The 19,063-nt window shown below is 43.7% G+C and overlaps 1 protein-coding gene across 1 annotated transcript in view; it reads right to left on the bottom strand.

Annotated features, from left to right (window-relative positions):
• The window catches only part of FMN2 (formin 2), a 248,940-nt gene extending 233,614 nt beyond the window's left edge, over positions 1 to 15,326 (bottom strand). Inside the window, exons 1-2 of the mRNA XM_084819532.1 lie at positions 13,778 to 15,326; positions 8,554 to 8,712 (exon numbers count right to left, since the gene is read on the bottom strand). Coding sequence (XP_084675658.1) covers positions 8,554 to 8,712; positions 13,778 to 15,326 — 1,708 coding nt within the window. The remainder of the gene's footprint in view (positions 1 to 8,553; positions 8,713 to 13,777) is intronic.
• Positions 15,327 to 19,063: the final 3,737 nt, after the last annotated feature.

Below are 19,063 nucleotides of genomic sequence, written 5' to 3'. Positions count from 1 at the left end.
GTACGGATAATGGCGGCCCCCATAGGAAGCCGCCATTCCCGTTCCTTATTTGGTCGCTGTAGTCTACGTAAAGATTTACGTAGAATACGGCGAAAATAAGGGCAACGCTATTTTCGTTGCCCTTATTTTCGCCGTGGTCTACATAAATCTTACGTAGACTACAGCGACCAAATAAGGAACGCGAATGGCGGCTCCCTATGGGGGCCGCCATTTGCGTACGCGCTTTTTTTTTTTTAAAGTCACCCGTGATAGGCTATGTGACGATTAACGTAGCCTATCATGGCTGACTTTGCAGATCTAACCATGATAGGCTACGTTAATCGTCACGTAGCCTATCACGGGGGCGTTTAAAAAAAAATTTGGAGTTTGCGGCCGGGCGAGGCGGGAAGCCTCCCCCCCGGCCTGAATTTCGGCCGGGCGAGGCGGGAAGCCTCCCCCCCCCGGCCTGAACTTCGCGGGGGGAGCAGCGAAGCGCCTCCCCCCCACCGCGAACAAGCTTCGAGGACAGGTAAGTGACTTTTGTCCACCCCTAAAAATAGGCAAACTCCATGTTAGGCATAATTAGAAAAGGAATTGAGAATAAAACTGCCAATATCATACTGCCCGTCTGCCCCTATACAAATCTATGGAGTGACCACACTTGGAATACTGTGTACAGTTCTGGTCACCACACCTAAAAAAGATATTGTAGTAGAGCTGGAAAAAGGGCAACTAAAATGATCAAGGGGCTGGAGCATCTCCCCTATGAGAGAAGGTTATAACAGCTGGGATTGTTTAGCTTGGAAAAAAGGAGGGTAAGGGGAGACATGATAGAGACCTACAGAATTATGCACAATGTGGAGAATATGGATAGGGAGACAGTTTTCTCCCTCTCTCAAAATACTAGAACCTGGGATCATCCTATGAAGCTGATTGGTGGTGGGAGATTCAGGACAGATAAAAGTACTTCTTCACTAGGGATGTTGGAGAATTTATCCACGAATCTCCAGGAGGCCGAATGCCAACGCATTTGGCCCCCTGAAATTGGTGGGGAAATTCCCCGCCCCCCCTGCCCCCCCGGGATGGGACTTACCTCATGCGAATGTCCCTCTCGGCGGCAGGTCCTGGCGGCGGTTCAGTGGCAGTGCGGCGGCAGCGGCGGCTGTCTTCCGACCGGCTGCCGCCACCGCCATTTCCCAGTAAAGTAAAAAAAAAAAAAAAAAGTGATAGGCTACGTAACGATTTACGTGGCCTATCAAGGCTAGATTTTCAAAGTCAGCCGTGATAGGCTACATAAATCTTTATGTAGCCTATCACGGCTGACTTTGGGGGGGGAAGCACATCTGCAAATGGCGGCGCCGATGGGCGCCACCTTTTGCATTCCTTATTTGGGTACGGGTAGTCTATGTAAAGATTTACGTAGACTACGGCGAAAATAAGGGCAAAGCAAATAGCAACGCAATAAATAAGGGCAACGCAAATAAGGAACGCAAATTTGCGGACGCGCTTTTTTTGTTTTTTCCCAAAGTCAGCTGTGATAGGCTACGTAAAGATTTACGTAGCCTATCATGGCTGACTGAAAATCTAGCCGTGATAGGCTACGTAAATCGTTACGTAGCCTATCACGTTTTTTTTTTTTACTTTAGTTTTTTCTTTCGCGGCCGGAGAGGCGGGGTGTTCCCTTCCGGCCAGAATTTCGGTGGGGAGGGATGGGGCGCCTCCCCCCCGGCCTGAATTTCGGCCGGGAGGGGCGGGGTGCCTCCCCACTCGCCAAGAATTTCGGGGGGAGAACCAGAGCGCCTCCCCCCCCACCGAAAACTGCTGAGGGACCAGGTAAGGGACTTTCGTCCATCCCTAAAATTTCACGCAGCACAGAGTTAAACTATGGAATTCGCTACCCCATAATGTAGTGATGGCCACCAATTTAGATGGCTTTAAAAGGGGGTCTGGACAAATTCCTGGAGGAAAAGGCTATCAATGGCTACTAGTGTTGATGGCTATGGTACCTCCAATACCATATGGTACCTCCAGTATCAGAGGCAGTGAGCCTATGTACACCAGTTGCTTGGGAACATGGGTGGGAGGGTGCTGTTGTGCTCATGCCCTACTTGTGGGTTCCTGGTCAACAGCTGGTTGGCCACTGCATCAACAGAATGCTCGATTAGATGGATCCTTCGTCTGATCCAGCATGGCTCACCTTATGTTCTTAAGATGCGACCTGGGGCTTCCTACATACCTAATTGCATGGAGGCCTCATGCATATAATGCCTTCTCTCTCTCTCTCTCTCTTACACACACACAGAGACTTTTTTTACAGGTGAATGTAAAACAAATGGATTTTAAAATGTTTCTCTAGATGTTGAAGAATGTTTTGGTATTGTAATTGCTATAAGATTCCCAATCCTTATGAAGGGTGTGGGCAAAAGAGGATTAACATTAATGTTCCTTAATGGTCAGTGGCCAAGCTTGCAGCTAAATCCCTTGGTAGGGAAATTACAGGTAAATGTTCCGGATGGCTAGTAAATGTTCCAGGACTGGGTGTTTTGAATGGCACTGGAAGTCTGGAACATAAGCTATATGGAAAGGCGACTCATCCTTTTTCCTCCTACTACCCAGCTTAGGGTGGGGGATGATCTGAGAGGTCTCACTCTCTGAGTGACAAGAAACTGCAGGTTTTTAGAGAGACACAGACAAGAGAGGAGAGAGTTAACTCTGGAAGGCACTGCTGTGGGTGTATTTCTGGAGAAGTGATGCAAACAGAAGAAAATGGAAAAAAATGGCATTAAGTGAAAAAAATATCAAATTTGTATAATAGATTACTGGGGAACTAAACTGAATGCCACAAATCCATATTAGTCATTATATGACTAATAGTACAATCCTATGCATGTTTACTCAGAACTGTCCCATTGTGTTCAGTGGCGCTTACCCTCTAGTACGTTTGTTTAAGATTGTAAAAGGAATCATGATTTGCATAGGGATGGGGGAGAATTTCTCCCCGAAACTTCGGGGGGCCAACTGCCAACGCATTCGGCCCCCCGAAATCGGCGGTGAAATTCTCCACCCCCCCGGATGGGACTTACCTTTCACGAATGTCCCCTCCCGGCGGCGGGTCCCGGCGGCGGTTCGTCGGGTCTTTGTCAGGGGCGGGGGCGGGGGCGGCAGCCGGGCTTTCGACCGGCTGCTGCCGCCATTACAAGTGCAGTAAAAAAACAACAACAACCCCATGATAGGCTACGTAACGATTAACGTAGCCTATCACGGCTAGATCTCCAAAGTCAGCTGTGATAGGCTACGTTAATCGTCACGTAGCCTATCACGGGTGACTTTGAAAAGAAAAAAAAAGTGCGTACGCAAATGGCGGCCCCCATAGGGAGCCGCCAGTTGCGTTTCTTATTTGGTCTCTGTAGTCTACATAAAGATTTACGTAGACTATGGCGAAAATAAGGGCAACGCTACGTTACGTAGCCTATCACGGGGGTGGTTTGTTTGTTTTTTTCGCGGCCGGGTAGACGGGGCGCCTCCCGCCCGGCCTGAATTTCAGCCGGGTGAGGCGGGGCGCCTCCCCCACCTCGCATGAACTTCGGGGGGAGAAGCGAAGCGCCTCCCCCCCACCGCGAAGCAAGCTTCGAGGACTGGTAAGGGACTTTCGTCCATCCCTAGACTGCAAGAGGAATTCCACATGAGATCTAACATTTCTTATTTGATAGAGCAGGGGTGGGCAAACTGTAGCCCTCCAGATGTTTTGGCCTATAGCTCCCTTCACCTCTATCCAGCATAGCCAGTGGTGAGGGATGATGGAAGTTGTAGGCAAAAACATCTGGAGGGCAAAAAGTTGACCATCCCTGTCTCAGAGGGTTTCAGCTTTCAGTAGCATGGAATATTTGGAGCAGTGGCATTTATCACCCTGTAAACTTAATCTGATATAACGCACATTATGGTAAATGCTAATGCTGATGCTGTGCAGTTGGCATAGATGACTTTTTAAATCACACACATGTGACAGAGTTAGAGTGTTCTGGAATATGGTCATAGCTGTAATCTATCAGATCTTAGCAATGAAATTGATTCTAAAGTGCATAAACCTGTTGTTATGTACCTTGGCAAGTAGAAAAATAAGCTTGGGACGTTTTAATTTTAACTGAGTATACAATTACTACAATAATCTGCATAGTTCCAGTCTGTAATAGAGATCTGGAGGTCTGCTTACTGTATTGGGGGACCTTTTCATCATGTTAACATTGATTATAAATTTTGGATAACTTGAATTTAGGAGATGCTTCAATTCATCTGTATTTGCAATAATAATGTTCTTATTTTATGTAAAAATAAAACCAGGTATGAACTGGGTTCATTATATTATATGCAATTGTTAATGGTCAATTTCTGTCCACTTAAAGGAACTATGGCTTCCAAACATTTCTTCTCATTTAATGACATATTCCAACATGCTCTCTTATGCCAAGGTTTAAATAGACTTCCAAACAGAAGGCTCTGATTCTTATTAAAAACCACCTGCCACCTTGCATTTCCTTTAATTAGCAAGAAACTTTTTCATTACCAAAGAAAATAAATGCAGGTGGTAGGTGGAGGGAATTTCATCAGAGTCACTCATCTGTTTTTATATATAGTTAATTTTGTATTGATCTGCCACGAGAAAACATGAGGGGCATCTAACCAACTCTCTTGCTAAACTGAATGAACCCTATGGTTCCACTAAAGTGGCAGGTCATCAAATGGAATCAAGACTAATTTGTCAGGACACTAGGCAACAGCATGTCCATTTGCCTATCAGTGTTTTTATACATACATACATACTATATACAGTGCTTTTTTCTGGTGGAACTCACCGGGACTGAGTTCCGGCACCTTTTCTTCATCTCTCTCTCTCTCTCTCTCTCTCTCTCACACACACACACACACACACACACACACACAGAGTCAGGGCCAGAAATATTGGAACAAGGATAACTGTTTTGGCAGTTGGCCTCTGTAGACCACCACATTGAAGCTGAAAGGTAACACACCCAGATGGGAGCAAAGTCAGGACTTTCAGCTGTAATTCAAGGGGTTTGACAAAAGTGGGGCACTAACCATTCAGGAAGTACAGCCAGTGGCATACATACACACCCATCGTTGGTGGCTCATAAGTAATGGAACAAACCAACATCATTTCAAACTGAAGGATCACCTTGAATACCTGGATGAAAAAAAATCCTTTGCAGTCAGTGACTGCCTGAAGTCTGGAACCCATGGGCATGACCAAATGCTGAGTTTCCTCCCTTGAGATGCTTTGCCAGGCCTTGACTGCAGCTGCCTTCAGCTGCTGTTTGTTTGTGGGTTTCTCTGCCTTCAGTCTTGTCTTCAGAATGAAAAGCTTGCTCTATTGGGTTGAGATCAGGTGACTGACTTGGCCATTGAAGAACATCTCACTTCTTTGCCTCCAGAAACTCTTGGGTAGCTTTGGCTGTATGTTTTGGGTCATTATCCATCTGCAATATGAAGCGGCATCCTATCAGTCTGGCAGCATTCAGCTGAATCTGAGCAGAAAGTATAGCCCTACACACTTCAGAATTCATCCTGCTGCTTTTCTCAGCAGTCAGGTCATCAATAAACACCAGTGACCTGGTTCCATTGGCAGCCATACATGCCCATGCCATAACACTGCCTCCACCATGTTTGACAGATGATGTGGTATGCCTTGGATCATAAGCTGTTCCTTTCCTTCTCCATACTTTTCTCTTCCCATCGTTCTGGTACAAGGTAATCTTGGTTTCATCAGTCCAAAGAAACTTATTCCAGAACTGGGCAGGCTTTTTTAGGTGTTTTGCTAGCAAAGGCTAATCTGGTCTTTCAGTTCTTGAGTGTTACCAGTGGTTTGTGCCTTGTTGTGAAGCCTCTGTGTTTGTTTACATTCATAAAGCCATCTCTTGACTGTAGATGTTGACAATGACATGCCTACCTCTGCAAGAGCGTTCTTGACCTGGCTAGATGTTGTGAAAGGGTTCCTCTTCACCATGAGCAGCATTCTGCGGTCATCCACTTTAGTTGTCTTCCGTGGTCTGCCTGGCCTTTTGCTGTTGCTGTGTTTGCCAGTGAATTCCTTCTTTTTCAGGATGTTCCAAACTGTTGTATGGGCTATTCCCACTGTTTTTGCAATCTCTCTGATGGGTTTATTTTGTTTTGTTTCCTCAGCCTAATGATGGCCTCCTTCACTCGCATGGACACCTCTTTGGACCTCATGTTGGGAGTTCCAGTGAACAGCTACTAAATGCACATGTAACACTCAGAACCACCTCCTGGCCTTTTATCTGTTTGATTGGTCATGGGGTACCCAGGAAACAGGCCACACCTGGCCATGCAGCTGCTTGTCAGCCATTCGTTCCATTACTTATAAGCCACCAACGATGGGGGTTTGTGTATGCCCCTGGCTGTACTTCCTGAATGGTTAGTGCCCCGCTTTTGTCAAACCCCTTGAATTACAGCTGAAAGTCCTGATTTCGCTCCCATCTGGGTGTGTTTCCTTTCAACTTCAATGTGGTGGTGTGCAGAAGCCAACTGCCAAAACAGTTGTTTTTGTTATCTTTGTTCTAATATTTCTGGCCCTGACTGTATATAGTGTTTGTCCACTACTTTAATGGTCTTCATTACCATTGCGGTTTTAATGTTCTATATATTTTAAATTGTTTTATTATGTGTCATTTGGTTTTAATTTTTGTGAACCACCCAGAGAGCTTCGGCTATTGGGCGGCATAGAAATGAAATAAATAAAATAAAATAAAATTTAATGTCTATCTACTCCTGAGGAAGCATAATCCAAGAGTTCCAGCACCTTTTTTTTCCAGGAAAAAAGCACTGACTATGTGTGTGTGTGTGTGTGTGTGTGTGTGTTAACATGAAGCAAGTCAGGCCATTAGCTGCAGCACCATGGAAAGCGCCAGGTGAAAGGAAAGCTCTGCCTCTTAAGCCACTGGTCCAGCGGATCAGGCCAGCCTGTTTTTGGTTGGAGCCCATGCTGCTGGTCAGGATGGGGATCCTGACAATTAAATACATGATCAATTCCTTGTCAAGGTATAGTAGAGATTAAAAAGTGGGTACAGAAATCTTCACAATATATGTACTCCACAGCCATAGTCTTCACATACATATTCCCACCCATGTGTTGTCCGACATGATTCTCCATCCCATCTGCTTCCCAATTCCAACATTTATATGTTACCATTGTGGAATAGAATTTAGTCACAAAGAAGAAAGAAGTATTCCACATTTCCCAGGTACACACTTTCCCAGTAAAGTGAAAGGGCAGCTTCATACACACAAATGCATGCTTCAGAGCCACAGTATGCCAAAACAGAAGAGATTATTTTAGTACAGCAGCATTGTGCATTTCCTTCCTAAAATATCCAAGAGCTTTTTATAATATCTTGGTGCTTTTTTGAGTCCACAGTCTTTATATCTCATTTGAATGTTCCTTATGAGGTTTACTGCAATAGATTATGTATGAAAACGTTGCAATTACAGCTGCTCATTACCATTTATGTCATGTGTTAGAAAATCCTTAACCAGAACATGTGGACTACTGTAAAAATGACAGGGCAAAAAGCCCAACTATAGGGCACTGTAAATTAGGCCAGCTATATGTTCACTGCCTGCTGTCACCAAGATATTGGTAAAAGCCGCATGGAATAGATGAATTTAACAGAAATGCTTGTATATAGCAACTGAATCTGTGGAGATGTTCACTATCTATGCACAGGGAACTGCTACAGGCATACAATGTGAAATCACAATTCGTACGCAGCAAATGGGAAGCAATTGCCTTACAACTGCAACCCACTCAAGCTGGAGTGTTGTCACCCTCTTATAAAAGCATCTTTAACACATGGCCTGATATCCACCAGGCCACAAAGGTTCAAGATTCCTATTGCTAAGTGGTAGAAAAAGATGTTGCAATTATGTGGCATTTTCCAAGTTGACCACAGGGAAATCTAATTGGATATGCAGATCTGACCTGCTGGACCACAAGAATTTACTTGGAAAATAAGGTCTGGTTTATGAAACTGAGCAAGGCCAGTCCTCCACTACACCTCAGGTCAGCAGGTTGCTATAGGGATGAAGGCCAGACTGCATGGCTCACACATTTCTGTCATCCAACACTTTGCCATTGCTTCCTGACCCAAGCATGAAGCATCTGAGACCTGAGTTTGCTGTATCACTCTGCCTAATGGTAGAGCCAGCCCTGTAAGTGAGTAGCTATGTGGCAGCCAATAACGCCACTTATTGTGGCAAGCTGATCCTCTGTAGCTGCCCATCAGGTATGATCCCTGACTTACACCACACCACTAGAAATCCACATATATGGCCCATTTATTTATTAAATTTATATGCCACCTTTCACCCCACCCCCGCCCGGGATTCAAGGCTAATAACAGTTAAATTGCAATAATAACAGAAATACAATGAAAACATCAATACAGATTTTAAAACACTTTAATAAAAATAAACAGCTAGAACCCTCTTCAGCAGCAACTTAGCTTAAATGCCAAAGGCCTGTCTGAATAAAAATGTCTTTACTTGCCAGCAGTAAGACAACAGAGAAGGAACCAGCACTTTGAATTGTGCCTTTAAACAGACCAGTAGCCCTAGAAGCTGTTGAAACAAGGAAGTCACATGCTGCCTGTAACTGGTCCCGGTAAAGAGCCTGGCTATAGTTTTCTGGAACATCTGAAGCATCTGAACATTTTTCAAAAGCAGACTTATGTAGAGCATGTTACAGCAGTCCAAACAGGGCTACTAGGCTACCAAGTTGACCATGCCTGGCCTAAGCCAGCTTAAGTTCAAGTCCTCTGGGCTTAGAAGTTTTGTGTCTCTTAGTGTGATAGAGAGGAATCAAAGCTCAGTGGTAGAGCACATGCTTTGCATGCAAAGGGTCCCTGGTTCAATCCCAGTCATCTCCCATTAAAATTATGAGGTAGCAAGTGATGAGAAGGATGCTCTGCTGGAGACCCCAGAGATCTGCAGTGAGTAGAAAATACTGGGCTAGATAGACAAATATTCAGGCCTGCTATAAGGCATCTTCCCAGCTTCCTAATACTCTGCAGTCCTATCTCATCAGCATCAACTTTTCAGTAACCTTTTAAAAAAAAAGTCTATGCAGGATTGCAAACTTCTACTAGATAGGATATTGCAACCACCACTATTTATAAAATGTACCAAGCAGGAAATATTAAAGAATATTTGTGGTTCTGTATTTCTAACACACTGATAACCATTTTCTCCTATTTTAAGCATATAGCTAGTTTCCGCCAACAGTGACTGAAAGCTGAGATCTTTCTTTTGCATTCTGTAGTTCACTTTTCTGAATGTGCAGAGGCAAACACACCAACTTGTTTCCAACAACTGCTATTGCTCTGGTCTGTCATTTCAAGGGTATTACATAAACGGAAAGCTATAATCAGCCTCTGAATTTCAAGGGCTGCTACCACAGCCATACAAAAAAAGGTGACAACTAGTTACTTGCAGGGAGCAGAGCTACTGCTGCAAAGGAAAACCTGCTTCTTTCACAATTACAATAAATCAGTGACTGGAGTAAAACAGGAAAACAAAGTCTTGTGGAAAATGGAAGTATGTTAATATATTGAAAGTGAAGCATTCATTAAAATTGCCCTGTGCTTTTTATATAAGAGTTCTAAAGTTTTATCATAACAAAAGCTAGCAAGAACCAGAAAGAGCTTTTTTTAAAATGCAGTGCATAATGGTTAGAGGCACAATTCAGAAGATCAAAGGATTTTGATGTGAGAAAGGAGTTTAGCTAATGCCCACAGGCAGGCAGACACACCTGCCAGGATTAAGTTTGAGTAAGTTTGCTGATCATTTCCATTTCGTTCTTTTTATATAGAGGGTGGGAGATTGAATAAGAGCGCCATCTTATGCATGCTTAGAGAAAAAAAAGTCCTACAACTCCCAGCATTCTCCAGCCTGCTATGTAGTACTTTTTCCTCTCTAAAAAGGCACTTGTGCCCTAAGTGAATGGTTTTCAAACTTCTGAGAGTTGAGGCACATTTTTTCCTGAATTAAAACTTAGGGGCACACTTAATCCTTGCAGCTGAGAAATACCTGCCCTGGACATTCTCCTGTTTGTCTGCATCAGGACCACCTGGATCATCCAGTGGCAGTCAATGCAGAACCCACCCACCCCCAAATAACATAGAATGGCTGCCCTCTGTAGTGGCTGATTGGAAGGAAATAAGGCCATAGCAAATTAATTATGCAGAGATTCAGCAGGCAGCCTCCTGTGTGGATAATTTCATTTATTCCATTAATTTATTGCAGATCACTAGCACTTCTCTCATAACATACTACAGGAATTTCTGGCATACAGTAGTTCATATTAAAACCAGGTTTCCTTCCAGACTTCTAAGCTGTGAATCTGCAGTATGAGATCCAGTCTAACAAAGTAAAAACTGTATGAGTATTACTTAGAACTGATATGATAACTTAAGTCTTATTACCCCAGATCCATGTGCTCTGTTGTGCAACCTGACTGAATTATAACAGTGTACGTTTATTTTCAACAGATTCTCATAGATTCTGGAGCAGTACTTGTTGTCAGGGTTCCCCTTATGCGGCATGCCTGGATCCCCTGAGCAACTCCTTCAGAGTCCCACCTTCCTTCTTTTACCTTCCCCTTTCCAATAATGTGGGGTTTAGGCACAGGGTGATTGATACTCTAGACAGGGTTTAACCACAACAGATTACTGGTAAATTAAAGCGAGCAAATTACAACTAAAGGTATTTACACAATAGAGCTGAGTGATACAAAAGGCATTAAGAGAAAATAAAAGTTGCAAAATACAAGTTCCTTTACCCTAGCTGTACTTCAACTTCTTCAGGCTGCTTCTTTCTGCTTCCTCTTCAGGCTCTGGTTTCCCCAACTCTGCTCTTACTGGCTCTCCCCCTCTCTTTATAAACCCTCCTCCCTCAAATCTGGAAGTACTGCTTCAGACCTGAAGAAATGAAACTTAAGGGGAGAAATGAAACTACTCTCAGGGATACCCCCTCCCAACAAAAACTCCAGGCCTCCAAGAGTTACCTCCACCCTCGCCTCTCTATGCCTCAAACCTTCACGCTTGTGATTTTAATGTGACTATTTTACAGTAAGTGAATTCCATTTCCCATTTATTTAAAATAGTTTAATACCGCCCTTCATTTTTATTTATTTATTTATTTATTTCTATACCGCCCAATAGCCAAAGCTGTCTTTTATGATACCATTTTATGATACCAGGGCAGTATAAAAATATAATTAAAAAATCCTAATATAGTATTCAATTAAAAAATCAACTAGAGCAATAAAATACTTTGCATTTAATAATATATATTATATTACTATTGCAATAATACTTTGAAATGAATGCTTCAGCTTAATATTTCAAAACCGAAGAAACCACTGGAGGCATTTTATATGCAGTACTTCAAATTTTCTTCCCTTCAACAACCAAACCTCCATTAATTTTCACAACTACTCAACAAAGCAAGCATCCAATTCAAACAATGTATTTATTTATTTGCAGAAATCATATTTGAAAACTAACTAGAGAAAGAAAAAGAGAAAATCAGACAATAAAAAGTCTTCATCATCCCATCTCACAGGAGTATATGCTTCCTCAGCATTTCTATAGAAACTCAGGAATAAGGGGTCAAAAACAAAAACTACCAAATCAATTGTCTGATATTTAAAAGTTTAGCCAGAATGGTAAGAAGACATTCAAACTGGGTTTGGATGACATACCACAGCTTGTTGTGGGTTACCCTAAAACAGACCATGCATTATGTAGGTGCTGTTTAACCCACGCTCACTGGGTTTACATGACACGACAACCTCCAAGCGGGGGACTACATACTCAAAATGTGCCCCCGCACGTGCTACAGCCTCACCGTGGATTAAATAACCCATTGTGGGCTTTATAGAACACTTACAAAGTAACCCCCACAAGAATCAAATCTTCAGCATATTATACCTGCTTCAGTCACATACTGCAGGTTCCATAACCAAAGCACTAAATATAATCTAGACCATTACTATCATCTAAAGTGATGCTTTATTTATAAGCCACCGTTTAGATCAAATGTATTTTGTTTGTGTGCTCAAGATCCTTTTCATCCATATACAATGGGCTGGTTCCAGAGCAAACTAGTTGCACTTAGGTTCCATTGAAATCAATGTGAAAAGTTAGTCACAACTAAGTGAAATCTGGATCCAACCCAGTGTTCCTTATAAAGCTAGCACTTTCAACAAAACCTGCTCCCATGAATAAACAAAACTTTGAATATGCCATCTGAAGTTGATTTCTGTTGCATGAATTCTGCAGTATATCCTCCAATTTGTCCTCATGAGACACAGGAGTCAACGTACCTTAGTGACAAGGTAGAGAGCAACTGGCCCAACAGAAAACCTTCCCCCTCACGGAATGACCAGCTCACAAGAAAATTGTTTCCATGATGCAATAGCAATGGACAGTCCAGACCAGGGGAAAAACTCTGGTGGGCCAGTTGCAGCTTTTGGGCCATATGTTGCCTATCGCATATGCCTGCTAGAAAGCATTGGTCTGGGAAATCCATGCTATTTAAACCCCAAACCAGCAGCCTCAGTGTTGGTATGTGGCATGGTTGGGCCTGTGATGGGGCCCTAGAGGGCCCACTACAGCTGACACTGGCAACACTTTGGGAAAAAAATTAAGGCCCAGTTCTGAACATAAAAGTGTTGGGCCAGGTATTGTAGCAGCCTTCTCCTTTTCTCCAAATGTCTTTGGGTCCCACCCCCATGAAGCGAGCATTGCAATTTGCAATGCTATGCTGGGACCCAGCAGGCCCTAGGCAGAATCACTGGGGGGATAAGAGAGGGCAGCCACTTAGCTGCTGGGCCTGGCATTTCTCCACCCAGTGTTGGCCCAGCTTTAAAAGGGGTGGGGGTGTCAATGCCACAAACTGTCCCTGTCGCCTGCCACCAGCCATCCTGTAAATGAATTTTAAAGCTGAGCCCAGCACTAATTGAAATGCTGGGCCCAGTTGCTATAGCAGCTACCCTCTCCTTTCTCCCAGATGCCTCTGCCCAAGGTCCTCTGGGCGCTGACGTAGCAGCACAAGGGGACGCTACATTGGCATGGGCTCCAGAGGTGTTTTAGGAAAAGGAGAGGACAGCTGGCACAGGTGCCTGGCACAGTGCCTAAGCATCAGGCCTTTCAAATAGTTTGATAAACCAAAACAACGCAGGGCCGGCACATCAGTACTGCCACCCTGCCATCAGGTAAGCTTGCAGGGGGTTCTTTGGGGGACCCAGCGGGCAGGTTTCTCAGTTTCTCTTTTTAAAATGAGACTGTACTGACCCATGTGATAATTGTGAAGGTGAAATAAATCCCCATCAAGATTGTAAAGCACTTTACATCTCAAATAGTCAATACAAAAAATTAATGGTCATACTTAGCAGTATGTTCTATGGATACAATAGACACACACACAAACTTCACAAAGTGTCCCTGCTGGACTTTGTACCTATAACTTGTTTGTCATTTACAGCATACTACATCAGTTGCCTAATGAGTACTTTGAATATGCCCCAGTGAGGAAAGCTGTAAACAAATACTATAGACATACCCATACATTTATTTCCACTGAAATCCCAAAACTCACACGAATAGGTATTTGCAGAATTTGGGATCTCAATTTGAATATAAGTAAAATACAAAGGGCATATTATTACCCTATCCTAAACACTTACTTTCAGGCAGATGCCACTCACCTCTAAAAACACTGGGGAAGGCATCAGTTGAAGCTGACATCCCTGAGGACTTTCTCAAGTGATTCAAAGGCACTCTTTCTCCTTCAAAACCATCTCTACTCCGTCCGTACTCCAAGAAATCTGCAGAGCCTGACTTTTGAGCTATTTCCCCTCTATGGCCCGAAATCTCATCTGTCCAGTCTGCTGATCGGCTGTATGAGCCAGCCAAACTGGCCGACCTCTGCTTCTTGGTTGGTGCACTCTCTTTCCGCCGCGAGGACTCACGTCTCCGTTTAAAGAGCGGGCTCTGAGAGGGGGATAGGCAAGGTGAGTGGCTTGGAGAACTCAGCTGCCTAGTGGTGGTTTTGATGTAGCATGTGTTGATGAGAGGATAGGGCTTAAAACATTTGGAACTATGCACAGGACTGCTTAAGACATCCTCTGAGGAAAGAGTATCATTTTTCACTTCAGCAGAAGACCCATCATCCATTGCCTCTCTGCTGGCTGACATACCCCATTTCCTTTCTTTGGCTCCAGCACCCTGATCATGGCCTGCATCTGCAATATCCTCCTCTGTTTCTGAATCCGCAAATTCAACAGCTATTACTTCAGTCTCTGAATCTCCAGCTGGGGATGGGAAATTAAACACAGAACTGCCTAGCAGAGTCCCATTTTCTGTCACTGCAGCCTTTAAGGTGAATACATCTTTTAATTCACCAGCAGGTTGTCCCTGCTCCTCTGGCAACTGCCCCTGTTCTTCTTGCATATCAAACACACTGCTGCACGGATACCCTATTCCATTTGTCACTTCTTTCGCTCCACTGTCGGTATCACTGGCAGGGATGTATTCGGTAATTTCCGATTTAGCCGAGACAGGCAGTTCGGTATCTGGACTGCTGTCTTTGTCGCTGCTCAGTGAAAGAAACCTTTCAAAATCTAAGGGGGTTGCTTGAGAATTAGCCATGTGTAAGTCCATTGTTTTGGTGCCATGCTGCTCAGTTCCAATGTTAATTGCCCCCTGCTGCTGCTGCTGCAGTTGCAGTCTAATAGCCTGCTGGATATCGGAAAGCAAATCCTCTTGTTCTGTGGCTGAATGGAAACTGTAGATATCCGTATCCGAGCCGGAGCTGGTCCTTTGTCCATCCTGTGGCTCAACAGCGGCTGGGCGAGTTTCATTTGTATTTTCAAAATGCTCCACATCTGTGTCTGAGAGACCTCCTTCATCTGCAGAAATGCTTATATCAGGAGTTTTGGTGACAATCGAATGAGCGCTATCTAGCTCCCCTGTCTGCGAGGCCTGGCTGTCTAAAACATCCTCTCTCGAGCTGCTGTTTCCATCTTTAGCCTTGGAGAGATTTTTCCTGATCCTGAGATTGGAAAACACAGATGCTCTGGACTCTGACTTGCCCTTCTTTTTGCCAGATTCACTCCCTTTGCCATGCCTCCCCAGTCCCTTTTTGCTCCCTGCTCCCTTCTTTGTGCCTTCTGCATCCCTGGGCCCAGAAGCATCCTCACCTCCTTCATGTACATCACCTGCATTCCTCTTCAGCTTCCCATCTTGGTTCCCCATGTTGTTCAGCAGTCGGGCAACGTCAGGAATCAAGCCATGCCGTTCGGCTTCATTTGGCTGGCCTGGCAGCAAAGACCTCCCGAGTAATCCAGGTTTGTTTTGAAGCGGTGGTGATGCAAGTGGAGCAAAGGCTTGCTCTGACTCTCTCCCAGCTGCTCGAGCTGCCTTTTTGCATAATGTACTGCTAGCACAGGGCTCCTCTGGGACATGCTCAGTAGGGCACTGAGAGACGCAGACAGCTCCTTCCAATCGTAGCTTGTGGCACTGTTGCCTTTTCAGACCGAGGCTGCTACACTCCCGGCTCTCTTTGGTAGATGTGAATAATAATTCCTTGACAACAGGAAGTTTTTTATCCATTGTCTGAATCCCCTCCATTGTGAGCTCTGGGAAGATCAGTTTGTCATTACATGTCTTAAATTTCAGGACTTCAGAAGTTTAAGTTCCTGGAATCGTGTGTTCGGGGGTGAGAGAAAAAGAGAAAGGGGGAAATTAAATTTCAAGTTCCATAATAACTTTCTGGATATTCACAGAAGAAACTAGCAGTCCTTAATCCTTGAAAACATAAATATTATGTTGCTTTAATCATTCATATTTTACTAAAACATATATTATATCAGTTGTACATATACACTAGAATAATGTACATAGTATTTTTAAAATTCAGATACACAATTCTATTTTTTTAAATTCACACACACAGTTATATTTCTTTAATTATATAAACAGCAACATACATATCCAGAACTATTCCGTGCAGTAACTGTTAAAGGTTAATGTTTTTACAGATCATTCAGTATATTGGTGTAAATGACCATTCAGAAATAAGCCATTTGTATTCCAAGGGTGTACAAATAATAGTAATCCTCAAAGGGATAACGTTCATCAATATTCAGTACACATTCATTGTTTCCTCTTTAAAAAAAAAAAGAAAAAGTAAATGATACCAACCAGCACCAGGAAAATGTAAGTTTAAAGTAAGCTCTGCCTCATGCCACTTCTACATGTTTTTTTTTTAAAAACTTTTAACATACTGTATGGCTTCTTTAGTATAGTTATTGCTATTTCTGGTAGTGTTTGTGCACATTAATCCTTACTGCAAAATGCACAGATATACACCAGCCTTACTGCCTTACGATCATGGGATTACAATGTCTTAAATTAATTTATGTAAAACAGAAGAAGAGTGTGAGGCCTGCCATTGTAAGTCAAACCCAAACTCCATCTGTTCCATCATCCTGACTCTTGACAGTAACTTATACATACTAGATATGTGATTATGAGAAAGCCCCCAGACAATTAGGGGCATACAAGAAAGATGATTTTTTTTTTTAACCCAAATATAATGGTGTGTTTACTGAGAGGAATGTCCCACTGAGTTGAGCATGGCTTGCTTACAAGCTGATGTCCACAATTACTTGGGCATAATACCTATTGGACTCAAGGGGGGTGCTGCTGAGTAAACATGCATACAGTGGGGCTGTAATAAGGATTATACAAAGCCCTGATATGCCATTGTACACAGACTTTTTATATTAAGTACTGAAGCTTTTAAGTATTTACATTATAATTTCATAAATTATCCCTCTTAAAGATCATGAAGAGAATTCCGCATTGGAGTGTCCAGACCAAAGCTGTTTTACAAACGCCTTTTCAAGAGCAGCCCCACTGAATTGCAATGACAGTATTCTGAAGTTAATCTAGCTCTTAAAATTTCCCTGAAGTCAGCACAGGGCAGTGAAGAGCAGCAGCATCTGTCCCACCCACCCCTACCCCTGCAACATTTAATTTGTGGTCTGGTTTATGACCTGAAGCTTTAGCATCATTACATGGTCTGGACCTAAGACTTGATTTATCAGTGCCTAAGCAGAGCTTAATGCAGCTTCCCCCAACCTGGCACCCTCCAGATGTGCACCCTCCAGATCATTATGTGCCTTTCTGTATAAAATGGAGGGTGAAAAGCATCTGTACCCCAAAAGTCTCCATATGTTGTGAAGTAAAACCACAATTATTTGACATCTATCATGGTGTGCAGAAATGGGTTATCTAGTTGCACGCTCTAATTATTTGGATACATTATTTTATTATTATTCATTTAATTTCTTACTGCCCAATAGCCAGAGCTCTCTGGGCAGTTCACAAAAATCACAAAACATAATATAAAACCTTTTAACAAACAGAAATGTAAAACAATTTAGAGAGCAATCCTATGGCCCCTAGACAGCATCAGGGAGGGACTATAGGATTTTTCAGATTCTTGGATCTGAGGTCGGAGACAGTGCTCTGAATTCGGGCACAGGACTCCAACTCCCCGCCCCCTTGTAGCCAGCATGGAGAGAACCATGTTGTTTGCCTCTCCGAGCTCGTAAATGTGAGCTCAGAGAGGAGGGAAAGAGGGTGGTTCTGTGGGTGGGGACAAGACTGGGGCGGCTGGCTTACCAAAGATCCTCCAGCCATCCCAGCCTCCTTCCCTCCCGTTCCGCAGAACCCCAGCTAGATGGGCAAAATTGCCCGTCTAGTGAAAATGCAGGGTGAGAGGAGCGTGGAGATGATAATCGCCTCTGCACTCCTCCTGCCTGCATAGGATGCCCATCAGCCTCTGAGTTCCAAGACTGATGGGCATTTGGATAGAATTGTGCCCTGAAACAGCTAAGAACAGTTACAATGAGATACCAGCACCTAATAAAACTGAACTTACAATTCCATCATATGGTGTCAAATGCCTGGGAGTACAGGACAATCTTAACCTGCCACCAAAAAGATGACAATGTTGGTGCCAACTGGACCACAGTGGAGAAATCATTTCGCAGTCAGGGGTCTACCACCAAGAAGGCCCTCTCCCTTGTTGCCACCCTCTGAGCCTCCCTTGGATGAGGCGCTCAGAAGCTAACCGTAGCATATGCGTAGGTTTGTACTGGGAGAGACACTCTGTCAGGTATTGTGATCCCAAGCCATGTCAAAACCAGCATCTTGAATCGGACTCAGAAATGTACAGGCACCCAGTGCAAGAAGGCCAGTATTGGTGTTATACGTTCAGACCTTCTGGTCCCCATTATCAATCTGACCGCTGCATTTTACACAAGTTGCAGCATCCGAATCCTCTTCAAAAGCAGCCTGTGCATTGCAGTAATGTAATTTGGAGGTTCCAGAACACAGACTACTGAAGCCAGGTTATCCATGCACAGATGGGGGAGTAGCTGGGCCAGTAGAAGTCACCTCCTGCCACTGAGGCCAGCTGAGCCTCAAGTAACAATGACAGCTTCAGGAGGATTCCCCAAACTATGGACCTGCTCCTTCAGGGGGAACGCAACCCCATCCAGAACAGGTTGAGCATCCTCCATGCAAATGTCATGTTATAATGAAACTCGGGCGTATAACCAACCAAGCTGGCTTGAGAACCACCACATCAAATAACCTGCATCACTTTCTTTACAAATAGCTGCCTTAAGCATGTACACTTTGAAAAGGCATCCCTCCACTGGAAAATTTAAAGCAAACTGTTAACAAGTCTCCCAGACAGAGTACGAAGTAACTTTCACCACTACTTGCTTGAATTCATTAAAATGGAGGTTCTTTAGCTCAATGCTTTGAACACTATAGTTAGCCTTAACTTTCCCCTCTTTTTGTTACTTGGTTAAAATATGGGTCTGGGCTTTCCACAGGAACAGCTGTAGGCACCCATCCTGTAATGTGCAGCAAATACATGGTCTCCAAAGATATAAAGACTGCAACATAGGTTG

This window comes from Heloderma suspectum, chromosome 1 (assembly GCF_057233095.1).
Source record: "Heloderma suspectum isolate Gila_16-S chromosome 1, 16-S_ref, whole genome shotgun sequence".
NCBI lineage: Eukaryota > Metazoa > Chordata > Lepidosauria > Squamata > Helodermatidae > Heloderma > Heloderma suspectum.
This window is presented reverse-complemented; position numbering and strand designations above follow the sequence as displayed.